The following is a 24593-nucleotide window of genomic DNA, read 5'->3' as shown; positions in this document are numbered from 1 at the left end:
TCAGTACCAAGTTCAATTTACAATGGGCCTATAACAGGGGACTTATCCCTGTTCAGTAATGTGCCTTTAATCCAGCAGTGTGGTGGTTAACCTCTGGTTGTTAATTACTAAACACCACCTGCCTGATTAGATGGCTTAGAAAGCCTGTCTTTTGAAACAGGATGTGAGAACTCTTTAGCTGACACCTGAGCTGAACTTGGAGACACACTTGTCTTGAGCTCTGCCAAAAGAGAGCAGAGCTGCTTTCAAGACACAGGGAAAACTTCTAAACCTGTATGCTGACAAACCCTGAAGACAAGGGAGCTGAAGCAGGGACAGTAAAGATTTTCCCTCCAAACCACAAGGACCAAATAAGACTTCTAAAACATGGATGCTGATATTTTCTGTGCACGCATGGGTGCGGATCCAGGAGAGCAGAGAAGCTTACAAACAGATAAGACTTTTATTCTTAAGAGTCTGCTTATATCTGCTTATTGCATGCTATGTTTGGGGCTGGGGAGAAATGCTTGACTAGGGAGATGTGAATTGATTGCATAGTGTTTTCACTAGAAATACTCCCAAGTGAATGGAAGCTTTGTTCCCCCCCTTGTTTGGATGTTTTCCTGATAAAAAGGAAAAGGCACAATAAAGCCTTATTATAATTTCACATTATAAAGCCTCCTAATTGCGTACCTCTGTGAACGTCCGTCCACAGGGCCACTGTGGTATTTTTTTTTAAACACCTGCAGATTACTGAAGCGCATGCACATTACATCTCATGAATATCTGCCACCTGCCGGATACGCGAAGAATTGCAACAAATTAAATCCGAACCATTATCAATAAACACATCAATAAACACATCAACCGCGGGTGACGCCGGCATGAATGCAACATGAATGCGGCATGAACACGGTGAAGTGCGTGGCATTAAGAAAAAATCCCCGAAAAAAATCAGAGATATCGGAGAATAAAACGGGCCGCAGCTGTATGTCATAAGACACTTTCAAATGCTGGAGAGTACTTTACATAAATGTCCAGAAACTGTCTCTCTGTGCCAGTTGGTGTCTGGCACTGATTAATAAATGCAAAGACAGAGATTCACTCGGCGCTCCTGTGGGTGTTTGTGCGTTTAACACTGAATTGATACTGTGACAACGCTGTATGTATGGTATAATAAAAAAACATCAATAAAGATAAATAAATGAAAAAAGAAAATAATAATAAATAAATAAAACCCTGAATACAGACAAAGGTGAATTGCAGCTCAACCTTCACTGGACCTTCCTTGGTGGTCCTCCGTTGTTGTAGCAGTACCCTGATTCTTCTACTGCTACTTATTAATAAATATATGTCACAGTCTTAGGCTGCAGCCAGGCTGGGAGCGTGTGCGTTGGCGTTCCAGCACCGTGACGTCATGCACTCTGCTTGCCGTACAATTCCTGGTCAGCTTGTTGCGCGCATGTGGGGGCATGTCGGGAGGCGCAGCTATGACATCACAGAGTTGGTTCACCCTCATTGGGTGAACCGCTCCCGTCACGCTGCAGAAACAAATTTACTTGTCTCTGCAAGCAGCTGAGCGCTGTGCGCTCACGGCACATGCAGGCGAGCGCTCACACTGGCCACACACATTGTTGCAATGTGTTTCATCGCAGCGAGCACGCACGTCCACTCAGCATCACCCTAGCCGCAGCCTTAGTAGTAAGATCCAAAAAGTTTAAATGTTTTTGTTGACAAAAATACGTTCACCCCACACAACAACAAACTTCCCCCCACCATACACAATCATACCCCTACTCCCCCCGATAACAACTCCCTCAACCCTCACAACAACACAATTTAGCCATAACTGAACTGGACAATGACCTTGACACTAAACCTACTGAATACATTTACTAGCCAGAGGTGGACAACATGAAAGCCACGAATCGTACACCCATTTATTCAAATGGCACCTGGGCAGGGGTGATGGAATGCAAGCATCTCTAGATCTCAGAGTGTGGCTGCAGCTGCTTCTGCCATGTACTGTATGTCTTGTGTTTTCTGTTTTTGTGTGTAGTTGTAGACAGTACATGCACTGGTTTCAGTGGATTTAAAGGGACTAATACTTTATTTAAAATTGATTGACAGTATGCTGTAGCTTATACTGGTTATTGGGTGAGGGGTGGTTGAGTGGGCTGTAGTTATTTTTTTGTTAAATTATATATGTTATATATTGCAGTTAAGTTATACATGTTATATTATCGTATATTGTTGATAAGTTATACGTTACAGTATATTGTTATATACTGTAGTTAAGTTACTGTATGTACAGTATGTTATGGGTTTTAATAAATATTATTTATTAAATAAATAAAAACTTATTACAAAAATCCTCAACTCCCACCCACCCATTTCCCTCCATCAAAAGTACAACACCTTGGGTGGCGGACTTGCTGGACTGGGCAGTGACCTCTTCCTCATGTCAGAGCTGGACGAGGGGTCAGGCTTCATATGGGAGGTGGATGGGGCCTCCTCCACCGCCCCCTCCTCACACAGGAAAAGTAAGATATGGGAATTCTAGCTGTAGTTTTAAAATAAAATAAAATCAATTTAATACACACTCTCCAACTTTCTTTGTACATATTATTGTATGAAGCAGTGACGCATTCAACTCTCTACACTAGATACACTGAAAATATAGTATGGTATATTGCTATATTTATTTTGTATTTATATTATGACAAAGCCCTTTTAGCTAATTTTGTATAATATGGATGTAAAGGGGAAGGGAGTTAAGGGCTATCCCCCTTGTTTGCCATATGGGTTAGTATGGCAATGCCAAGCAAGGCCTTATTAGACTCTTTGTTATGCAAGAGTAGTGTTTTCGTAAGAATTTATTATGCCGTTAGTAGAGCTTAGTGGTCCAACTGACAAATGTAGTCCCCGCAACATTGTAGCCTTCCTCCACAGGAGAAGCTGCAAAACCTTATTTGCTGGCTGGTTGCACGTGATGTGGGTGAAAGGGCAATCCCCAGAGCTGCAGGGAATTGTAGTCCACTCAGGAACTCTGTAGCATTGGAACCGCATGCTCTATCTTTACTGCGCATGCGCGATCCTGTAATTGCTACCGCGGTGGCTCTACGCATGTGCGACCTCACGCCAACCTTAACCTTGCCGCCGGCACTCCTGGCACTGTATAGCACGTGTGCAACTACACTGCGCAACCGCGAGCTCCTACAAGATGGCGACGCCCTGTAACTAATGTCGCCGGCAGCCCCCACAGCTCCCCGACATACCACGGGGGTCCCCGTTCTCCTGTGGTGGTAAGGGGGGGCTAGGTGGAAGCCTGCTACAATTAAAACATAGTTAAAAATTATGGAGCCTATTCTATAAGCCTCGATAAGCCACTTATTGAAGCCTTTTTGGCCAAAATGCCTACTGCTATTCATTAAGCCTCTATAAGTGGGCGATAAAGGCATGAATCGCCAATTTTTCAGCTTTCCAAAACACATCACTGGGTGAGCTTATCGACAGGTTCTGAAACTTGTGCAATTGTAGTAGGCTTGTTTAGTTAACAAGGCTAATCGCGGCTCTAGAACGGCAAGTTTTCCCCAAAATTCTTACGCCAGGAAAAGTTGGCGTGAAGCTGGGGAGAACCTGCTGAGAAGGCGGCGAGAGAGGACTTAGAAAAAATAATGCTTTTTTCCTGCATCGGATTGATGCTGGGAGTCTCTGGAGCTGATACCCATTAATATCAGCACCGGAGGCCCCGGCATGAATCCCATGCAATAAAAAGCATTTACAGGCAACTTCATTACCTTAGTGGCTGACCGCTAAGACAATGAAGGGGTTAACTACCAGTGTCATGTTTATTGCGGGTAGCGGGGTGGGTGAAGGTGGTATGTGGCCCTTGGTTGGTGTTTGGCAGGGTTGCGGGTGGAATTACTTACCTTTGTGGTTAATACCGCTAAGGTAATGAAGGGGTTAACCCCACCGCTACCCACCCGGTAGGTATATACACCCACCAAGGGCCAAATACCAACTTCACCTATCCTCGCTACCCACAATAAATATTCCAAAACACAACAACACTACTACCCAACTCCTCTACCCCCAACAACCCAACACAACACATACAGTACATTAATGGGCAAAATAATAATCCAGATATGGATAATAGCTCATTTGCCCATTATAAATTCAAACATTAACCAGTCAGCATAAAAAGGGATGATGTCACATCCTTTAAACTAATGTAACATATCACATGGTACATGAACCAATGGGATTGTCTTAAATCCTATTGGCTGTAATACCATGTGATATGAGACATGTGGTTTTAAGGATGTGACTCACCTCCCTTAGAGATGATGTCACATCCTGTAAAAAAAAAAAAAAAAACAGAGGCAGCCACATGATGCAGCGTCCAATCGTATTGCAGCTGTACCATCTGACCCTAAAATGTGACGTCACAGGCCATATACAGTATGATGGAACAACATCCGTTATGGATTTAACATTGGGTTTTGGGTAGAAAGAAAGAAGATTAAAGAAAAGAAGAAAATTATGACAGATGAAGATAGAAGAAGTTGACAGAAGATCAAAAAAAGAAGATTTTTTTTACCTGATGCTGTTTTTCAAGGAGGATGGAGATGGATTGCGGGTGATGACGTCGATGGTCGAGAGCTTGCAGATACACCGGGATTCGGAGGGTGAAGACTTCTAAAGGTAAGTAAAATATTGCATGTATGTAAATGCCTTTTTTCATTTTTTTTAATTGTATTTATTTATTTATTTTTATGTTTGTGATTGCCTATTGACAACTAATGTATTAATCTGTGTCCCTGTAGCGTACAGATAAATAAAGTAACAGGCAATGTATTTTTTGGAAAATGCTTGTTTACAATTGATTGTTATTTTTCGTATTTCTGTTTATTTTTAGGATTAAATTGTTTGGAATTTGGATGGCTTGTTTTTAGTACATTTTAGTTTTGGTTAGCGTTTTAAATTAATTAATTGTTTTGTTGGCTAGTAGTTTTATCTATTTAATTAATTTGTAGGCTAGTGGTTATATTTATTTAATTGATTTGTTGGCTGGTGGTTTTATTTCTTGAATTGGTTGGATAGGTGTTTATTTAATTTAATTCTTATGTTTTGGAATAACATCATTTTTATTATTTTTCTGGTTTCGTGACAGATACTTTTTATTCATCTGTTCTATTTGGCGTGTTAATTCTTTAATTGTTGTGGTGTTTAGGTGCTTGTGTATTTCTTTTATTATTGTGTATTTTTGGCCTTAATGATTTTTATTAGGTTGACCAGTGAGTGCTAAAGTGGTTTATCATTTCCCTATTATATGGGTATGATGAACCACTGTGCTAAACAATGGGTAGAGGGTGGGTATAAAGGGGCTTGGGTGGGTGGTTAGGCCTTCGGGTTGGTAGCGTGGGACGGGGGTTATCCCCTTTATTACTATAGCGGTTATTAATCGCTATAGGGTTAGGGGCAATTAGATTGTATTTTTGTACTCTTGCTAGCAACAGAGGACATGGACTTGCAGTAAACTGACAAGGATGCCCTTAATGATGGCAGGGGTAAGTAGATAGTTTTATTTACTTTATTTATGCTGGCTGGCTAATGTTGGATTTTGAATGGTCAAATGGGCTGTTATCCATAACTGGATAATAGTTATTTTGCCCATTACTGTACTGTATCTGTTGGGGAAGGGGGGAATGTTGGGGGTAGAGGAGGTGGGTAGTAGGGTTGTTGTGTGTATTTTTGTTTATTGTGGGTAGAGGGCTTGGGTGATAGGGGTAGTAGTCCCAAGGATGAATTTTTAGGCCTACCGGGTGGTAGCGGGAGGAGTTAACCCCTTCATTAACTTTGCAGTATTAACCGCTAACTTAATGAAGGGGTTAACTCAACACACAACCCCCCCCCCCTCCCCGAAAGGCCTAAACACCACCACGAGCCAAATACCACCTTCACCCAACCCCACTGTGATGGTGAAGACGTACCCATGCCAGTACATAAAGGTACTATGCCTGGCTCGGTGCCCCTGAGCCTTAATGGGGAAAGGTAGATTGTTAGCTCTGCGACCCAGTAACAGCAGTAACACTGTGATTGTAATAAAAATGTCTGTGTGTCTCCCACCAGGTATAAGGTGTGAGAATAATATATTTCTGAAATGTATTACTGTAGCAGTGTTTCCCTGTAACCGCGCAAAGGAAAAATAGTTTTAAAATCCAGCGGCACACAGCACATCGCACGGCTGTTAGCTAACTTCCGCTAGAAAGGTTCTAGTGCGTTGAGATTTGCTGTGAGCGCTTGTTGGGCAGAATCATGAAAAAGTTTATAACACAATTTTTATAAAGTTATATAAAAATTGATGAATGAAAGTCCCCCTATTTTAATTGTTCCAACCTTATAGGCATAAGGGGATTTTCATTCAGCTAGCCAGAACAGAGGGAAACACTTAAGTTGTAATTACTGTACTTTAGGAGTGTATACCAGGAAGTCCCTGCATGGTGAGCAATGCATATGTAACTCGGACTTTTAAGATCCCCGTTGGCTTGGTTCCACCGGAGCTGAAAAAGTTTGTAGTTAAAAAGATTTAGCCAACTAAAGTGTAAAGTGGGGAGGGGAAATGCAAGTATTTCCATCTTGGTGAATGTCTGGGCAAATGGCCCAGATGTCCGTCCAGCTCAGACAAAATGTCGCCAGGTCGTCTGGTATGCTAAGCGGCAATGGTGCAAGGTTCACGCATGCCATTAGCAAACTAAGAAGCCTTCTGCCAGGTTTTGCCAATTATGGGCAACTCTGGGATATGTGGGAATATTATTCCCACGAACGAGATGCGGGGGATACAGATACGGATTTTTACTGCTTAAGAATCGCTGCAGCTGATCGGAGTCGGATTCATATAACCTGGATTTTAAACTTTGCAACATCATAACCCAAGTCAAGAGTTCATAAGAACTAAGGAATCCATAACCAAGTCTATGGCGGTAGAACGAAGTAAGCAGCTGTGGAGGATAAACAGTGGTTGCGAGAGGCGCCACTATCCAAAGACTGTTTTCGGCACTGTTTGCGCACAACTCCTGCTCCAGGGAAATTGTGCCAAGAGACTCTAATTCTAAAGATTTTGTTCTGGGAATAGAATATTTTGTTTTACCCCATCCCAATGAGTGCATTTCAACTGTTTTTTGTAAACTAAACTGTGCATGTTCATTCTGTAAACAAATCACAATTTATTTTATCAGTTGCTTTGCTCAAAGGATATGGGTAATTTGGTGTTCAAAGTTCTGGTCTACTGAGACCCACTACCCACAGAAAATCTGTCTACTGGCGGTTAACCCATTCATTGCCTTTGTGACTAGCTGCTAAGGTAATGAAGCTGTTTTAATCATTTTTTAATACTAGTGTTAATGAGCAGGGGGTCTCCAGAGCAGAACTGCATTGATTTAAGGTCCGGGGACCCCTGCTCCCCGAGATACAGGCCCTGTTATGGGGTGCCGGTAACTCCTATGCATTTTATTCCCACGGTCATTTGACGTGAGAAATTTAAATGCATAGGAGATACCAGCCCCCCATAATGGGGCCTGTATCTTGGGAACCAGGGGGTCCCCAGAACTTAAATCAATGTAGTTCTACCCCCGAGACCCCCTGCTCATGTACACTAGTATTAAAAATGTTATTAAAAGCCTGTGATTGCGACATTTTCAGCTGCGTGCGTCCCCGAGAGGTGCGCTGATGGGGGATGGGAGAGCTGCTGGGTTAGGGGGAGGGAGCGCAACACCTCACCGGGGCCATAGCACATTTAATGTGTGCGGGCTGCGGTAATAGGCCTGTGCTGCCCCCTCTCTTCGGATACAGTGGGATGGCTGACGCGATTCCATCAGTAATGAAGATGCATACTGTTGTAGTTTTCTTCTCGCTGTGCTTGATGATTTGTTCTGCACACAAGCATCATTCTCACCAACTTGACAGTGACGATCACTATGAGAATGGGGAACACAATGAGGACTATGACAGAGGGGTATTTCTTGGTGGAGAGGAAGGAGCGGAGGAGTTCACTAATCTAAGTCCAGATGAACAGATGAAAAGACTAAAGTCTATTATAAATACAATTGATACAAACTCTGATGGCTATCTCACAGAAGAGGAGCTGAGTTCATGGATTCAGCAGTCATTCAAGCATTACACTTTAGAAGAAACAAAAGAACAGTTTGTTGAATATAACAAAGATGGAAATGGGATTGTTAGCTGGGACGAATACAATATTCATATGTATGACCGTGTCATTGAGTACGATGAGAATACTATTCTTGAAGATGAGGAAGAAGAATCTTTTAGGCTGATTCATTTAAAGGACAAGGAACGCTTTGACCATGCTTACCGAGATGGAGTACTTCGGCTGAACTTGACTGAATTTACAGATTTTGAGCACCCAGAAGAAGCTGATTATATGTCGGATTATGTCATTGAGGGAGCTTTAGAAGAGCACGATAAGGATGGGGATGGATTTGTTAGTTTAGAAGAATACCTTGGCGACTATACAAAAGATCCAGGTGAAAATGAAGATCCAGAATGGTTAATTGTTGAGAATGACAGGTTTAGTAATGATTATGACAAGGACGGTGATGGCAAACTCGGCCCACAGGAGCTGCTTTCTTGGATTGTACCCAACAACCAAGGAATTTTCACAGGAGGAGGCGATTCATCTAATTGAAGAAATTGACAAGAATGGGAACAATAGGCTGAGTAAAGCTGAAATTCTAGAAAACCATGACTTATTTCTTACCAGTGAAGCCACGGACTATGGCAGGCAGCTTCAAGATGAGCACTTCTACCACGATGAACTTTAGTCCAACCAGAATGAACTTTCCTTTCATTCTACAACTGAACTGATTCATTTTTATTAATAGTACATGATACAAACCTCAACTAACTTGGTTGAATATATATTGAGGTAAAAAAAACAAATCCAGTAAAGAGGGAATTTATATGGTTTTAAAACATAAAAATAAATTGGTTTTTCTTCGGCTATTAAAAATTTGGACCAATGTAAAAAAAAAAAAAAAAAGCCTGTGATTGCTGGCGAGATATGCACAGGGAGAGGCGACTCACTCTGTGCGGGCTACCAGCTGCTTGCCTCTGTTCTGGTTGTCCCCGCTGGCTTCTTCCGGCGTGGCTGACTGCGTGCTGTGACACGTCAAGGAGCTTGTGATTTCAGCGAGTGCCGCGTCATGTGGCATGCAAGGGAACCAATGACGGATTGTATCCCTGCAGCCAATCCGATTACCCCTCCCTGCTCCGATCCCCCCCTTCTGATTCACCCCCCCATTCCAAAATGCCCCCTCTGCTCCTACCCCCCTTCCGATTCCCCCCCTGCTCCGATCCCCCTCCGATCCCCCCCCCCGGGTCCAATTCACCCCCTCCCTGTGTGTATTTGCTTGTGTGTGTGGGTGTGTGAGTGGAGGGGAGCAGGGAAGGAGCTGCAGGAGGGGGGGGTCGAACGGACAGACCCTCCGCTCACCGCCCCCTCCCGCTCCAGCTCCATACAGACCGCAGGTAGCGGTCACTTGCCTCTCAGCGCGCCGCCTGTCTGCAGTGCGGGCGTGCTGACTGAGGCCGCGGTGCCTTAGCCTAAGGCTTTTTCAGAGAGGCGATCATCACATCGACGGCTACTCGCTCGTTTTGGGAAAAAACGGCAGTAGCCGTCCAGTTCACTGGAAAGTGCTGTCAGTTAGTAAGGGGAAGCGGAGGAGCGGTCACGTGACCGCTCCCATCCAATGGGTCTGCAGCCGGTTCCCTACAGAGCCGTCATTGCCAGACAGAAGGTGGGGTGTGTGTGTGTGATGCCCCGATCGCTGTCTCCCTTCTGCCCTGGTCCCTGCCCCCCTTCTGCTCCGGTCCCTGCCTCCCTTCTGCTCCGGTCCCTGCCCCGATCGCTGTCTCCCTTCTGCTCCGGTCCCTGCCCCCCTCCTTCCCCGATCGCTGTCTCCTGTGTGTGTGTGTGTGTGCATTGTGTGCCTTGTGTGTGTGTGTGTGTGTGTGTGTTTGCATTGTGTGTGTGTATGTGTATGCATGCATGCATGTGTGTGTGTATGTGTGTGTATGCATGTATGCATGTGTGTGTATGTGTGCATGTGTGTGTATGCATGTATGCATGTGTGTGTATGTGTGCATGTGTGTGTATGCATGTATGCATGTGTGTGTATGTGTGCATGTGTGTGTATGCATGTATGCATGTGTGTGTATGTGTGCATGTGTGTGTATGCATGTCACCCACAGTACCCACAATAAAAACAATAAACCGCCCCACAATAAGCATCATTCTATTTATTAAATACATTACCCACCCCCTGTGCCCCCCCATAAATACATGATTTATCCTTTTACAAACAGGGTTCATAACACAGCCCCATGCGAGTCCCCGGCGGGCTGGCGGGGCACCTGACAGACCTACAGGGTACCAGCAGCTCATTTCAAACAGGTTCTGGAGGCCTGTTGGTGGGTCCCACCAAGCGCCATGGCCCCCAGGTGGTCTCCTTGGGTCACCGTGGGCCACAATTGGGTCCACACGGTAGGCCCGCGGATGTCTGGGAGCCCCGGGTCATACCCACAGGTGCATACAAAGGAAACTTATCAAAATGTGGCGCTCTAGATATTCAGATATTAACCATTAATAATGATATAAATAATACAGTGATACTTATGCAAATATATTAGAAGATGCAGCTGTGACCCAGTTGAGGTTTGCTCAGTCAATCCTCATGTAGTATAGTAGCGATGAAGTCTCCGGGAAGCGCAATATATGTAAAAAAGAATACAATGGTGATAGTGCAATATTGTTAAGGTAAAATGGATAAACTCAAATAAAGATGACACTGCTCTCAATATATATACTCACAAACATGTGAGGTTTTGCAGGCACATAAAGGTATCTTTTAAGGCGTTCTTATCAGTCACTCAGTGACCAGGAGATGCAGCAGTCAATGTAGCCCCATATAGATGGACTCCCAGGAACCTTATTAAAAGATACAACTGGACATAGTGCAGACTGTATGTATAATTTATAGAAGGTAAGTAAAACAAGTTTACACTCACATAGTTTCAAATAAAGGTAAGCATTTAGATCTTAATGGATCTCTCCGGCCGGGTGGATGGTATCTCCGCTTCCCCTCTCTCGTGGCGTGCGTTCCACTGGTGCGTTCCAAACACCGGATGTGGTGTCATCTGCCGCGTCCACTTCCTGGGGTTCTGGCCGTCTCAGGGATAGAGCGTCACTCTACGCGTTTCACCACATAGGTTTCATCAGGAGTGACATTCTATTGCTTAGTAGGGATATATATACCCTAAATTATGTTCTCATTGGCTGGTAATTCACCTGATTCTATTAGAGTTGATCATATATACTTAAGACTATAATGAGACTGGAACAGGACTCTCTCTATATTGCATATATTATAGAGTCATCTACTAACAGTGTTCCAGTGTGAATCACAGATTATTGATACAATTCATCATAAAATACACATCTTTTATACAATCAATTGAAAATACATATGTTTATTTCGTCCTCAGACCACAATCAATGTTAAAATTGTTAAAATAATTATAAAATCAATTTAAAAAGATTCAATATCAAAATTACTAAAATCACTATACAAATTTAAAAATAACAATATAAAAAATATTAAAAACAGGTATTAGAAAGGGGATGTCCCTATTCTATGGGGAAGGGTATAAAGTGCATAACATTATTCGTTTTGGCAAAGGCAATTTCTAAAATGAAAACAGAAACAAAGTGTTAATTCATTTACAATCACAGAAAAGGTTTCAAATCGAAGTCTAGATTCAAACCGGACGGAGACATGGTTTTTAATTCAAACATCTAGAATGATTCTCTTTTAATCAATGCTGTGTGTCTGTTTCCCCCTCTCCAATGGGGCATAACTTGCTCTATAGCTTTGAATTTTAACCCTTTAGGGTCCGCGTTATGTACCATCAGAAAGTGGTTTGGAACACTATGGGTTGTCATTTTCCTTTTTATATTACCTATGTGTTCCAAAATGCGTATTTTCAAGGGTCTTATAGTTTTCCCTATGTATTGTAAGCCACACTCGCATTCAATCAGATAGATAACAAAATTGGATCTACCGTTTAAGTGGTGTTTTATATTATATACCTTCTTAGTGATATTTGACTGAAAGGTATTCGTATTTTTACAACTGTAATGGCAGGCAGTGCAAAATTTACCATCAAAGAACCCTTTTGGTGGTTCTAGCCACGTGGGGCTTTTTATAATTGGAGAACCCCTCAAAGCGCTAGGTGCTACTAGTTTCTTTATATTTGGTGCTTTCTTATACACCATTTGGACTCTGTCAGGTAGAGAGGTACCTATGATGGGATCATTCTTTAGGATAGACCAATGATTGTTCAGTATATTATTTATTTTATATGCATCCCTATTATATTGGGTAATGAAGGGTACTTTTAAATTGTCATCCCTGTTAGTTTTTACCTTAGGGGTTAACATAGATTCTCTTGATACTTGTCTTGTTTTATCTAATGCGTTTTTTATGACACTGGGTTTGTAATTTCGCTCTGAAAACTTTCTGGACAATATATCAGATTGTTCTTCATACACCTCATTATCAGTGCAGTTTCATTTAAGTCTGCAGTATTGGCCATATGGAATATTATTGATCCATTTATTTAAATGGCAACTTGACTTCAGGATGTAATTATTCATGTCTACTTCTTTAAAGAAATTCTTTGTTTTAATAGCATTATTTTCTATATATATAGTTAAGTCCAGAAAGTTTACAGTGGTCTTACTGAAGGTGGAGGTAAATTTAAGATTTAAATCATTATTATTCAGATATATAAAAAATGTGTCCAAATCCTCCAATGTGCCCTTCCAAACAAAGACAATATCATCAATGAACCTCCGCCATGTGACCAAATTCGCACCCAGACCTATCCAAGACCATATATATATATCTTCCCACATGGCCATAAGTAAGTTTGCATAGCTGGGCGCAAATTTGGTCCCCATGGCGGTTCCACACAATTTTAGAAAAAACTCATCTTCAAACCAAAAGAAATTTTTTGTTAAAACAAATTGAATACATCTGATGAGGAATTCTATCTGTACCCCTGGGAGTTTCCCCTCTTTCTCTAGGAACATTTGTACCGCCTTGCAGCCATCCTCGTGCTGTATGGATGTATACAAGGCTGTTACGTCAGTGGTCACCAATGTGTAGTTATCCTGCCACTCTATGTTCCTGAGGGCCCTGATTGCATCACTGGTATCTTTTAAATAAGATTTTTGTTTTTCACACTATCCTGTAAATAACTATCAATAAATTCTGACAGGTTTGCCGTTAATGATCCAATCCCAGATATTATTGGTCTCCCTGGGGGGTGTGTAATATTTTTATGGATTTTGGTAGGAAGTAGAAGACCGGGAATATTGGATCCTGCACGTATAGGAACTGATATTCATGTTCCTCCAAAATTCCCAGTCTTCTACCATCCTCCAGTAGGGCTTGAAGTTCCTTTTTATAAAGTGTTGTGGGGTTAGACTTCAATTTCTGATAGGTTATTCTATCACCCAATATTTTCTTTGATTCTTGCATATAATATTCATGATCCATAATTACAACACCTCCCCCCCCCCCCCCCCCTTGTCTGCTGGCTTGATCACAATTGTTTTGTCTGTTGTTAATCCTTCTAACGCTATTTTTTCTTCTCTAGTTAGATTGTTATGCTGCCTATCTTTATTGTTACATAGAGATTCTAAATCCTTTGTTACTAGTTGAAAAAATACCTCAAGATGATTTCCCTTAGCAAATTTGGGAAAAAATTGTGATTGAGGCTTAAATTTCAAGTGAATAAAGTCTGGGTTGTCAGTATTGGGAATTATTGGATTGATATTTTTATTTTTATTTACCCAATTTCTAGACTCTACATCTTTATTCATAAAGAACCTTTTCAGAGTTAATTTTCGTAGAAATTTGTGTGTGTCTACATAAAGACCAAATTTATTTGGTCCAATGGTGGGAGCAAATGTGAGTCCCTTTCTAATCACTTTATTTTCACTGTCTGATAATTTTTTTTTACTTAGGTTAAAAATGTTTTTAGTATTTACTATATTTACTGTATTTTTCTTGCCTTTCCGTAATCTCCCCCCTCGTCTCCCTCTGACATGCGTCTTTTGTTTCTTTGAACAAGACCTGGTTTCGGAATTGTTAGGGGGTGGAATGGGTTCCCGGTTTCCCAAGAACTCATACACCCCCCTTGTGCCAAAAAAGAGGGAGAGGGTGACTCAGTTGGTTGACCCATTTTTAATTTTTCCTTCCCAGAGGATTCTATGATATCTTTAATCCAAATGTTTGGTTTTCTCTTTGGATTTTCCCCCAGTGGATACATGTTTAGTATCATTTTTCTTGACTAATACCTGTGGTAAGAAACCTGCATGGTTTTTAGAGTAATACTCTACAAATCTCACTCTATATGAGGTGTCCATAGTGGAAGTAGTAATGGGATTTTTATCCCCTGGGGGATCAGGACTGGTAGGTGATTTTATGCCATTTTTTGAACCTTTGTTCCAGGTCCTCTCTATTCCTTTGGCGTAGTCGTCCTGATCCCTTCTGAATTTTTGTAATTTAATTTCAATTACTTCCTTTTTAAAATTGTCAATGTTTTTTTGTATTTTTTGGTCTCGCTCATTATAGTCTTTAATATTTTCAAGAGATCCTAGTTCTAAACGTAGATCTTCTATTTCCTTATCCAATTTTTTTAAATGCTTTTCCTGTTGTGACATAATGATTTTTATTAAATTAAAAGAACATTCGTCTTGTGCACTATTCCATTTAGACAAAAAATCTTCGTCACTTAAATCCATGGACGGATTTTTTTGGACCCTCAATCCTCTTGGTATTATTTTATATTCTACATATTTCTTTAGAAACAGTAGATCTATCCATTTTTTAGTATCCTTAATCATTGTACGTTCTAATTTGATACAAGTAGCATTTATCTGCTCTTGGTCCTCTTTAAATGAAAGGTTGGCATCCTTAAAATATGTGTCTAGGTTTAGATGTCTATTGTTCCTATTTTGAAATATATTAGAACTTGCCATCAAGTCTAAGTGTAAAGTGCAATACAAAAATCTAAATTAAATAGGTGCAGCCTTGATAATATAGAGAAAGTGCATACAAAGGAAACTTATCAAAATGTGGCGCTCTAGATATTCAGATATTAACCATTAATAATGATATAAATAATACAGTGATACTTATGCAAATATATTAGAAGATGCAGCTGTGACCCAGTTGAGGTTTGCTCAGTCAATCCTCATGTAGTATAGTAGCGATGAAGTCTCCGGGAAGCGCAATATATGTAAAAAAGAATACAATGGTGATAGTGCAATATTGTTAAGGTAAAATGGATAAACTCAAATAAAGATGACACTGCTCTCAATATATATACTCACAAACATGTGAGGTTTTGCAGGCACATAAAGGTATCTTTTAAGGCGTTCTTATCAGTCACTCAGTCACCAGGAGATGCAGCAGTCAATGTAGCCCCATATAGATGGACTCCCAGGAACCTTATTAAAAGATACAACTGGACATAGTGCAGACTGTATGTATAATTTATAGAAGGTAAGTAAAACAAGTTTACACTCACATAGTTTCAAATAAAGGTAAGCATTTAGATCTTAATGGATCTCTCCGGCCGGGTGGATGGTATCTCCGCTTCCCCTCTCTCGTGGCGTGCGTTCCACTGGTGCGTTCCAAACACCGGATGTGGTGTCATCTGCCGCGTCCACTTCCTGGGGTTCTGGCCGTCTCAGGGATAGAGCGTCACTCTACGCGTTTCACCACATAGGTTTCATCAGGAGTGACATTCTATTGCTTAGTAGGGATATATATACCCTAAATTATGTTCTCATTGGCTGGTAATTCACCTGATTCTATTAGAGTTGATCATATATACTTAAGACTATAATGAGACTGGAACAGGACTCTCTCTATATTGCATATATTATAGAGTCATCTACTAACAGTGTTCCAGTGTGAATCACAGATTATTGATACAATTCATCATAAAATACACATCTTTTATACAATCAATTGAAAATACATATGTTTATTTCGTCCTCAGACCACAATCAATGTTAAAATTGTTAAAATAATTATAAAATCAATTTAAAAAGATTCAATATCAAAATTACTAAAATCACTATACAAATTTAAAAATAACAATATAAAAAATATTAAAAACAGGTATTAGAAAGGGGATGTCCCTATTCTATGGGGAAGGGTATAAAGTGCATAACATTATTCGTTTTGGCAAAGGCAATTTCTAAAATGAAAACAGAAACAAAGTGTTAATTCATTTACAATCACAGAAAAGGTTTCAAATCGAAGTCTAGATTCAAACCGGACGGAGACATGGTTTTTAATTCAAACATCCAGAATGATTCTCTTTTAATCAATGCTGTGTGTCTGTTTCCCCCTCTCCAATGGGGCATAACTTGCTCTATAGCTTTGAATTTTAACCCTTTAGGGTCCGCGTTATGTACCATCAGAAAGTGGTTTGGAACACTATGGGTTGTCATTTTCCTTTTTATATTACCTATGTGTTCCAAAATGCGTATTTTCAAGGGTCTTATAGTTTTCCCTATGTATTGTAAGCCACACTCGCATTCAATCAGATAGATAACAAAATTGGATCTACCGTTTAAGTGGTGTTTTATATTATATACCTTCTTAGTGATATTTGACTGAAAGGTATTCGTATTTTTACAACTGTAATGGCAGGCAGTGCAAAATTTACCATCAAAGAACCCTTTTGGTGGTTCTAGCCACGTGGGGCTTTTTATAATTGGAGAACCCCTCAAAGCGCTAGGTGCTACTAGTTTCTTTATATTTGGTGCTTTCTTATACACCATTTGGACTCTGTCAGGTAGAGAGGTACCTATGATGGGATCATTCTTTAGGATAGACCAATGATTGTTCAGTATATTATTTATTTTATATGCATCCCTATTATATTGGGTAATGAAGGGTACTTTTAAATTGTCATCCCTGTTAGTTTTTACCTTAGGGGTTAACATAGATTCTCTTGATACTTGTCTTGTTTTATCTAATGCGTTTTTTATGACACTGGGTTTGTAATTTCGCTCTGAAAACTTTCTGGACAATATATCAGATTGTTCTTCATACACCTCATTATCAGTGCAGTTTCATTTAAGTCTGCAGTATTGGCCATATGGAATATTATTGATCCATTTATTTAAATGGCAACTTGACTTCAGGATGTAATTATTCATGTCTACTTCTTTAAAGAAATTCTTTGTTTTAATAGCATTATTTTCTATATATATAGTTAAGTCCAGAAAGTTTACAGTGGTCTTACTGAAGGTGGAGGTAAATTTAAGATTTAAATCATTATTATTCAGATATATAAAAAATGTGTCCAAATCCTCCAATGTGCCCTTCCAAACAAAGACAATATCATCAATGAACCTCCGCCATGTGACCAAATTCGCACCCAGACCTATCCAAGACCATATATATATATCTTCCCACATGGCCATAAGTAAGTTTGCATAGCTGGGCGCAAATTTGGTCCCCATGGCGGTTCCACACAATTTTAGAAAAAACTCATCTTCAAACCAAAAGAAATTTTTTGTTAAAACAAATTGAATACATCTGATGAGGAATTCTATCTGTACCCCTGGGAGTTTCCCCTCTTTCTCTAGGAACATTTGTACCGCCTTGCAGCCATCCTCGTGCTGTATGGATGTATACAAGGCTGTTACGTCAGTGGTCACCAATGTGTAGTTATCCAGCCACTCTATGTTCCTGAGGGCCCTGATTGCATCACTGGTATCTTTTAAATAAGATTTTTGTTTTTCACACTATCCTGTAAATAACTATCAATAAATTCTGACAGGTTTGCCGTTAATGATCCAATCCCAGATATTATTGGTCTCCCTGGGGGGTGTGTAATATTTTTATGGATTTTGGTAGGAAGTAGAAGACCGGGAATATTGGATCCTGCACGTATAGGAACTGATATTCATGTTCCTCCAAAATTCCCAGTCTTCTACCATCCTCCAGTAGGGCTTGAAGTTCCTTTTTATAAAGTGTTGTGGGGTTAGACTTCAATTTCTGATAGGTTATTCTATCACCCAATATTTTCTTTGATTCTTGCATATAATATTCATGATCCATAATTACAACACCTCCCCCCCCCCCCTTGTCTGCTGGCTTGATCACAATTGTTTTGTCTGTTGTTAATCCTTCTAACGCTATTTTTTCTTCTCTAGTTAGATTGTTATGCTGCCTATCTTTATTGTTACATAGAGATTCTAAATCCTTTGTTACTAGTTGAAAAAATACCTCAAGATGATTTCCCTTAGCAAATTTGGGAAAAAATTGTGATTGAGGCTTAAATTTCAAGTGAATAAAGTCTGGGTTGTCAGTATTGGGAATTATTGGATTGATATTTTTATTTTTATTTACCCAATTTCTAGACTCTACATCTTTATTCATAAAGAACCTTTTCAGAGTTAATTTTCGTAGAAATTTGTGTGTGTCTACATAAAGACCAAATTTATTTGGTCCAATGGTGGGAGCAAATGTGAGTCCCTTTCTAATCACTTTATTTTCACTGTCTGATAATTTTTTTTTACTTAGGTTAAAAATGTTTTTAGTATTTACTATATTTACTGTATTTTTCTTGCCTTTCCGTAATCTCCCCCCTCGTCTCCCTCTGACATGCGTCTTTTGTTTCTTTGAACAAGACCTGGTTTCGGAATTGTTAGGGGGTGGAATGGGTTCCCGGTTTCCCAAGAACTCATACACCCCCCTTGTGCCAAAAAAGAGGGAGAGGGTGACTCAGTTGGTTGACCCATTTTTAATTTTTCCTTCCCAGAGGATTCTATGATATCTTTAATCCAAATGTTTGGTTTTCTCTTTGGATTTTCCCCCAGTGGATACATGTTTAGTATCATTTTTCTTGACTAATACCTGTGGTAAGAAACCTGCATGGTTTTTAGAGTAATACTCTACAAATCTCACTCTATATGAGGTGTCCATAGTGGAAGTAGTAATGGGATTTTTATCCCCTGGGGGATCAGGACTGGTAGGTGATTTTATGCCATTTTTTGAACCTTTGTTCCAGGTCCTCTCTATTCCTTTGGCGTAGTCGTCCTGATCCCTTCTGAATTTTTGTAATTTAATTTCAATTACTTCCTTTTTAAAATTGTCAATGTTTTTTTGTATTTTTTGGTCTCGCTCATTATAGTCTTTAATATTTTCAAGAGATCCTAGTTCTAAACGTAGATCTTCTATTTCCTTATCCAATTTTTTTAAATGCTTTTCCTGTTGTGACATAATGATTTTTATTAAATTAAAAGAACATTCGTCTTGTGCACTATTCCATTTAGACAAAAAATCTTCGTCACTTAAATCCATGGACGGATTTTTTTGGACCCTCAATCCTCTTGGTATTATTTTATATTCTACATATTTCTTTAGAAACAGTAGATCTATCCATTTTTTAGTATCCTTAATCATTGTACGTTCTAATTTGATACAAGTAGCATTTATCTGCTCTTGGTCCTCTTTAAATGAAAGGTTGGCATCCTTAAAATATGTGTCTAGGTTTAGATGTCTATTGTTCCTATTTTGAAATATATTAGAACTTGCCATCAAGTCTAAGTGTAAAGTGCAATACAAAAATCTAAATTAAATAGGTGCAGCCTTGATAATATAGAGAAAGTGCATACAAAGGAAACTTATCAAAATGTGGCGCTCTAGATATTCAGATATTAACCATTAATAATGATATAAATAATACAGTGATACTTATGCAAATATATTAGAAGATGCAGCTGTGACCCAGTTGAGGTTTGCTCAGTCAATCCTCATGTAGTATAGTAGCGATGAAGTCTCCGGGAAGCGCAATATATGTAAAAAAGAATACAATGGTGATAGTGCAATATTGTTAAGGTAAAATGGATAAACTCAAATAAAGATGACACTGCTCTCAATATATATACTCACAAACATGTGAGGTTTTGCAGGCACATAAAGGTATCTTTTAAGGCGTTCTTATCAGTCACTCAGTCACCAGGAGATGCAGCAGTCAATGTAGCCCCATATAGATGGACTCCCAGGAACCTTATTAAAAGATACAACTGGACATAGTGCAGACTGTATGTATAATTTATAGAAGGTAAGTAAAACAAGTTTACACTCACATAGTTTCAAATAAAGGTAAGCATTTAGATCTTAATGGATCTCTCCGGCCGGGTGGATGGTATCTCCGCTTCCCCTCTCTCGTGGCGTGCGTTCCACTGGTGCGTTCCAAACACCGGATGTGGTGTCATCTGCCGCGTCCACTTCCTGGGGTTCTGGCCGTCTCAGGGATAGAGCGTCACTCTACGCGTTTCACCACATAGGTTTCATCAGGAGTGACATTCTATTGCTTAGTAGGGATATATATACCCTAAATTATGTTCTCATTGGCTGGTAATTCACCTGATTCTATTAGAGTTGATCATATATACTTAAGACTATAATGAGACTGGAACAGGACTCTCTCTATATTGCATATATTATAGAGTCATCTACTAACAGTGTTCCAGTGTGAATCACAGATTATTGATACAATTCATCATAAAATACACATCTTTTATACAATCAATTGAAAATACATATGTTTATTTCGTCCTCAGACCACAATCAATGTTAAAATTGTTAAAATAATTATAAAATCAATTAAAAAAGATTCAATATCAAAATTACTAAAATCACTATACAAATTTAAAAATAACAATATAAAAAATATTAAAAACAGGTATTAGAAAGGGGATGTCCCTATTCTATGGGGAAGGGTATAAAGTGTATAACATTATTCGTTTTGGCAAAGGCAATTTCTAAAATGAAAACAGAAACAAAGTGTTAATTCATTTACAATCACAGAAAAGGTTTCAAATCGAAGTCTAGATTCAAACCGGACGGAGACATGGTTTTTAATTCAAACATCCAGAATGATTCTCTTTTAATCAATGCTGTGTGTCTGTTTCCACCTCTCCAATGGGGCATAACTTGCTCTATAGCTTTGAATTTTAACCCTTTAGGGTCCGCATTATGTACCATCAGAAAGTGGTTTGGAACACTATGGGTTGTCATTTTCCTTTTTATATTACCTATGTGTTCCAAAATGTGTGTTTTCAAGGGTCTTATAGTTTTCCCTATGTATTGTAAGCCACACTCGCATTCAATCAGATAGATAACAAAATTGGATCTACAGTTTAAGTGGTGTTTTATATTATATACCTTCTTAGTGATATTTGACTGAAAGGTATTCGTATTTTTACAACTGTAATGGCAGGCAGTGCAAAATTTACAATCAAAGAACCCTTTTGGTGGTTCTAGCCAGGTGTCTGCGGGGCCTCGGGTGGTTCCCACGGGGGTCTGGGGAACTCACGCGTGCTCACTATGGGTCCGCGGTGCCCCCCCGGATGTGGGACCACTGCTTCATCCCCGCACCTATGGGTCCGCGGTGCCCCCATGGATGTGGGACCACCGCTTCATCCCCGCACCTATGGGACCGTGGTGCCCCCATAGATGTGGAACCACCGCTTTATCCCTGCAGACTACAGGTCCGTGGTGCCCCCACAGATGTGAGGCCACCGCTTCATCCCCGCAGGTGTCACCCGTGGAACCACCAGCCTGATACCCGTGAGATTCCCGAGGAGACCGCAGGTGGTCTCCAGAGGTCTCACACAGAACCACAGATCAAACCCTGAATGTAAAAAAAATAAACCTGGCCTATACATTCAATACATACACCCCCCCCCCCCCCCACCAACACCTACAGTACAATAATGCGCTAAATAACTATTATCCAGATAGGGATAATAGATTATTTGCCCATTATTAAACACATTAACTAGCATATTCAAATAAATAAAGTACTACTGACCTCATCAATAAGAAACCCCCGTCGCTAGCAACTTCCTGGTCTTTCGTTGCCCACAAAATACATAGCCAATACAAAGCCAATACATTGCAATTACATTCAGATATCAATTAACCCCTTAAACACCTTATCGGATAATAACCGCAAAGGTAATTAAGGGGTTAAGCCACACAGGCCCAATGCCCACCCTTCACCCATTCATTTGTACAGTGGCTTCATCATGCAACTATATATATATATAAACAGAGAGAGAGAGATATATATATATACACACACATGATGAACAAATAAACAAATAAATGTAGAAGGGTTATCAAAAACATGCTGTACTACAAATAACACTTCTCCATACAGACACACTACAATAAAATCAATTTCCTTTAATAATCCTATCTGATCTTACAATCAAAATCCTCAAATGCCAACCAAAAACCTCAAATGACAATCAAAACATTGCATTTACATTGTATATATGATACATACAATCTATGCACCATATACATTCTGCAAATGAATGTTAACAATAACATTCAAAACAAAATACCAATATCTCCAAACAAGAATACTATTTAAACCAATCCAGTAAACATAAATCAATTAGCATTCATTAATGACATCCCTAAACAATTTACATTCCATCTGTGAACGGGGAGTAATCCCTGTTCAAGTAATGTGCCTTTAATCTAGCAGTGTGGTGGTTAACTGCTGGTAGTCAATTAATAAACACCACCTGCCTGATTTGGTTGCTTACAAAAGCCTGTCTGTTGAGACAGGAAGTAACTCCTTAGCTCTGACTAAGATCTGAACTTGGGAGAGAGAGCAGAGATTGTCTTTGACTCTCACAACAGTCTTGAGCCCTGCCAGAAGAAACAGCAGAGCTGCTTACAAGACACAGGGAAAACTTCTGAACCTGAATGCTGACACACCCTGAGGGAAGGGAGCTGAACCAGAGAAGATTTTCCCTCCAAGGAACAGATAAGACTTTAATTCTTAAGAGACTGCTTATATCTGCTTATTTCATGCTATATGTTTTGGGGCTGTGAGACATGCTTGACTTAGGGAGTTGTGAATTAATTGCATGGTATTTTCACTGGATATAAAATACAAATATACTGTGACAAGCGCTTAACCTGAATAATACAGTGCAGTGCACAAATGACTAAGCTGCCTGGTAACCTACTGAGACATCCCATATGTCTCAAAACATAACAAATATATACAAAAATAGATATAAAACCTGGCGCATATGTGAATAGTGTATATAGTCCAAAATGAAGGATATAGTGAATGAATGTCCTAGTTCTGCAACCTTGAACAGCCGGTGAGAATTGAACTCAGTTCACAGTTCATAAGGACAATGACCAGTTCTCTTCACGAGGTGAAAATAATCCTGTATATGTGAGACATCAAACAGAAAGAACAAACATTGCGCAGTATGTTTAAACAGCCAAATTATATTCTAAATGTTGAGCTCACTGAATTGCCTACTTACTAGAAGTAGCTAGATCGCATACAGGGGAGAGTGGGAACCATGACGAAAATGTGACGTCATAGGCCTTTAAAAGCCTATGTCATCTCATTTTGAAGCCAGACGCCGAGGAGGAAGGACCTCCTACAGAAGAAGAAGGCCAGGGCGTGGCCGTATAAGACAAGAAGACCCCGGAAGAGAGCCGCAGATAGAAGAAAGAAGAATACAGATGAAGATGGATTACAAATAGAAGACCCGTGGATTGTTTTGGATTTTTAGTTTAATGTTTATTATGTGATGGTTTGTTATTTTATGGGTTCTTGTGCCTGGTGGATTGGTTCGAGAGTAAGCTGTTCAACGGGAGTCGGTGTGTGGGTCAAGTAATGGTAAGTAAACTAAAGAAATGTATTTTATTTAACTTGCTAATTTTTTTAAAAGCTTTTTTAACATGTGTATTTCTTTATTTTTGGTATATCATTTCTTGCCACTGTATGTATGTATGTCTAAATCGATATATACATACAGGGTAAGAAATGATGTTGGTTTAAAAGCTTGATTTGCTGTGTTTTAAATTATTTTGGCTATGCTGCTATGCATAAATGTGTGTGTCATGTATTTTAAATTAGATAGATGTAATTATTGCTATTGTATGGTGTACTTTAGGTCAGGGTCAGGCTTGCTTTTCTATATTGTATTCTTGTTGGTACTTAGATTTTTTCACAGGATAAATTGTTATGTTCAACGCTTAAATTAGTTAATTGTTTAATTGTTAGGGATGGAATGTAAATTGTTTAGGGATGTCATTAATGAATGCTAATTAATTTATGTTTACTGGATTGGTTTAAATAGAATACTTGTTTGGAGGTATTGGTATTTTGTTTTGAATGTTATTGTTAACATTCATTTGCAGAAGTATATGGTGCATAGATTGTATGCATCATATGTACAATGTAAATGCAATGTTTTGATTGTCATTTGAGGATTTTGATTGTAAGATCAGATGGGATTATTAAAGGAAATTGATTTTATTGTTAGTGTTATTTGTAGTACAGCATGTTTTTGATAACCCTTCTACATTTATTTGTATATTGGTTCATCATGTGTGTGTATCTCTCTCTCTCTCTCTGTATATATATATATATAG

At 39.5% G+C, this 24593-nt stretch overlaps 1 protein-coding gene across 1 annotated transcript; it reads left to right on the top strand.

The window, feature by feature from the left end:
- Window positions 1–7820: 7820 nt before the first annotated feature.
- LOC142488747 (reticulocalbin-2-like) lies at window positions 7821–8888 on the top strand. The gene is given in 2 exon segments (XM_075589123.1): window positions 7821–8662; window positions 8664–8888. Coding segments are annotated over 2 exon segments (987 nt in total). The 5' UTR covers window positions 7821–7840; the 3' UTR covers window positions 8829–8888.
- Window positions 8889–24593: the final 15705 nt, after the last annotated feature.

This window comes from Ascaphus truei, chromosome 2 (assembly GCF_040206685.1).
Source record: "Ascaphus truei isolate aAscTru1 chromosome 2, aAscTru1.hap1, whole genome shotgun sequence".
Lineage (NCBI taxonomy): Eukaryota > Metazoa > Chordata > Amphibia > Anura > Ascaphidae > Ascaphus > Ascaphus truei.
This window is presented reverse-complemented; position numbering and strand designations above follow the sequence as displayed.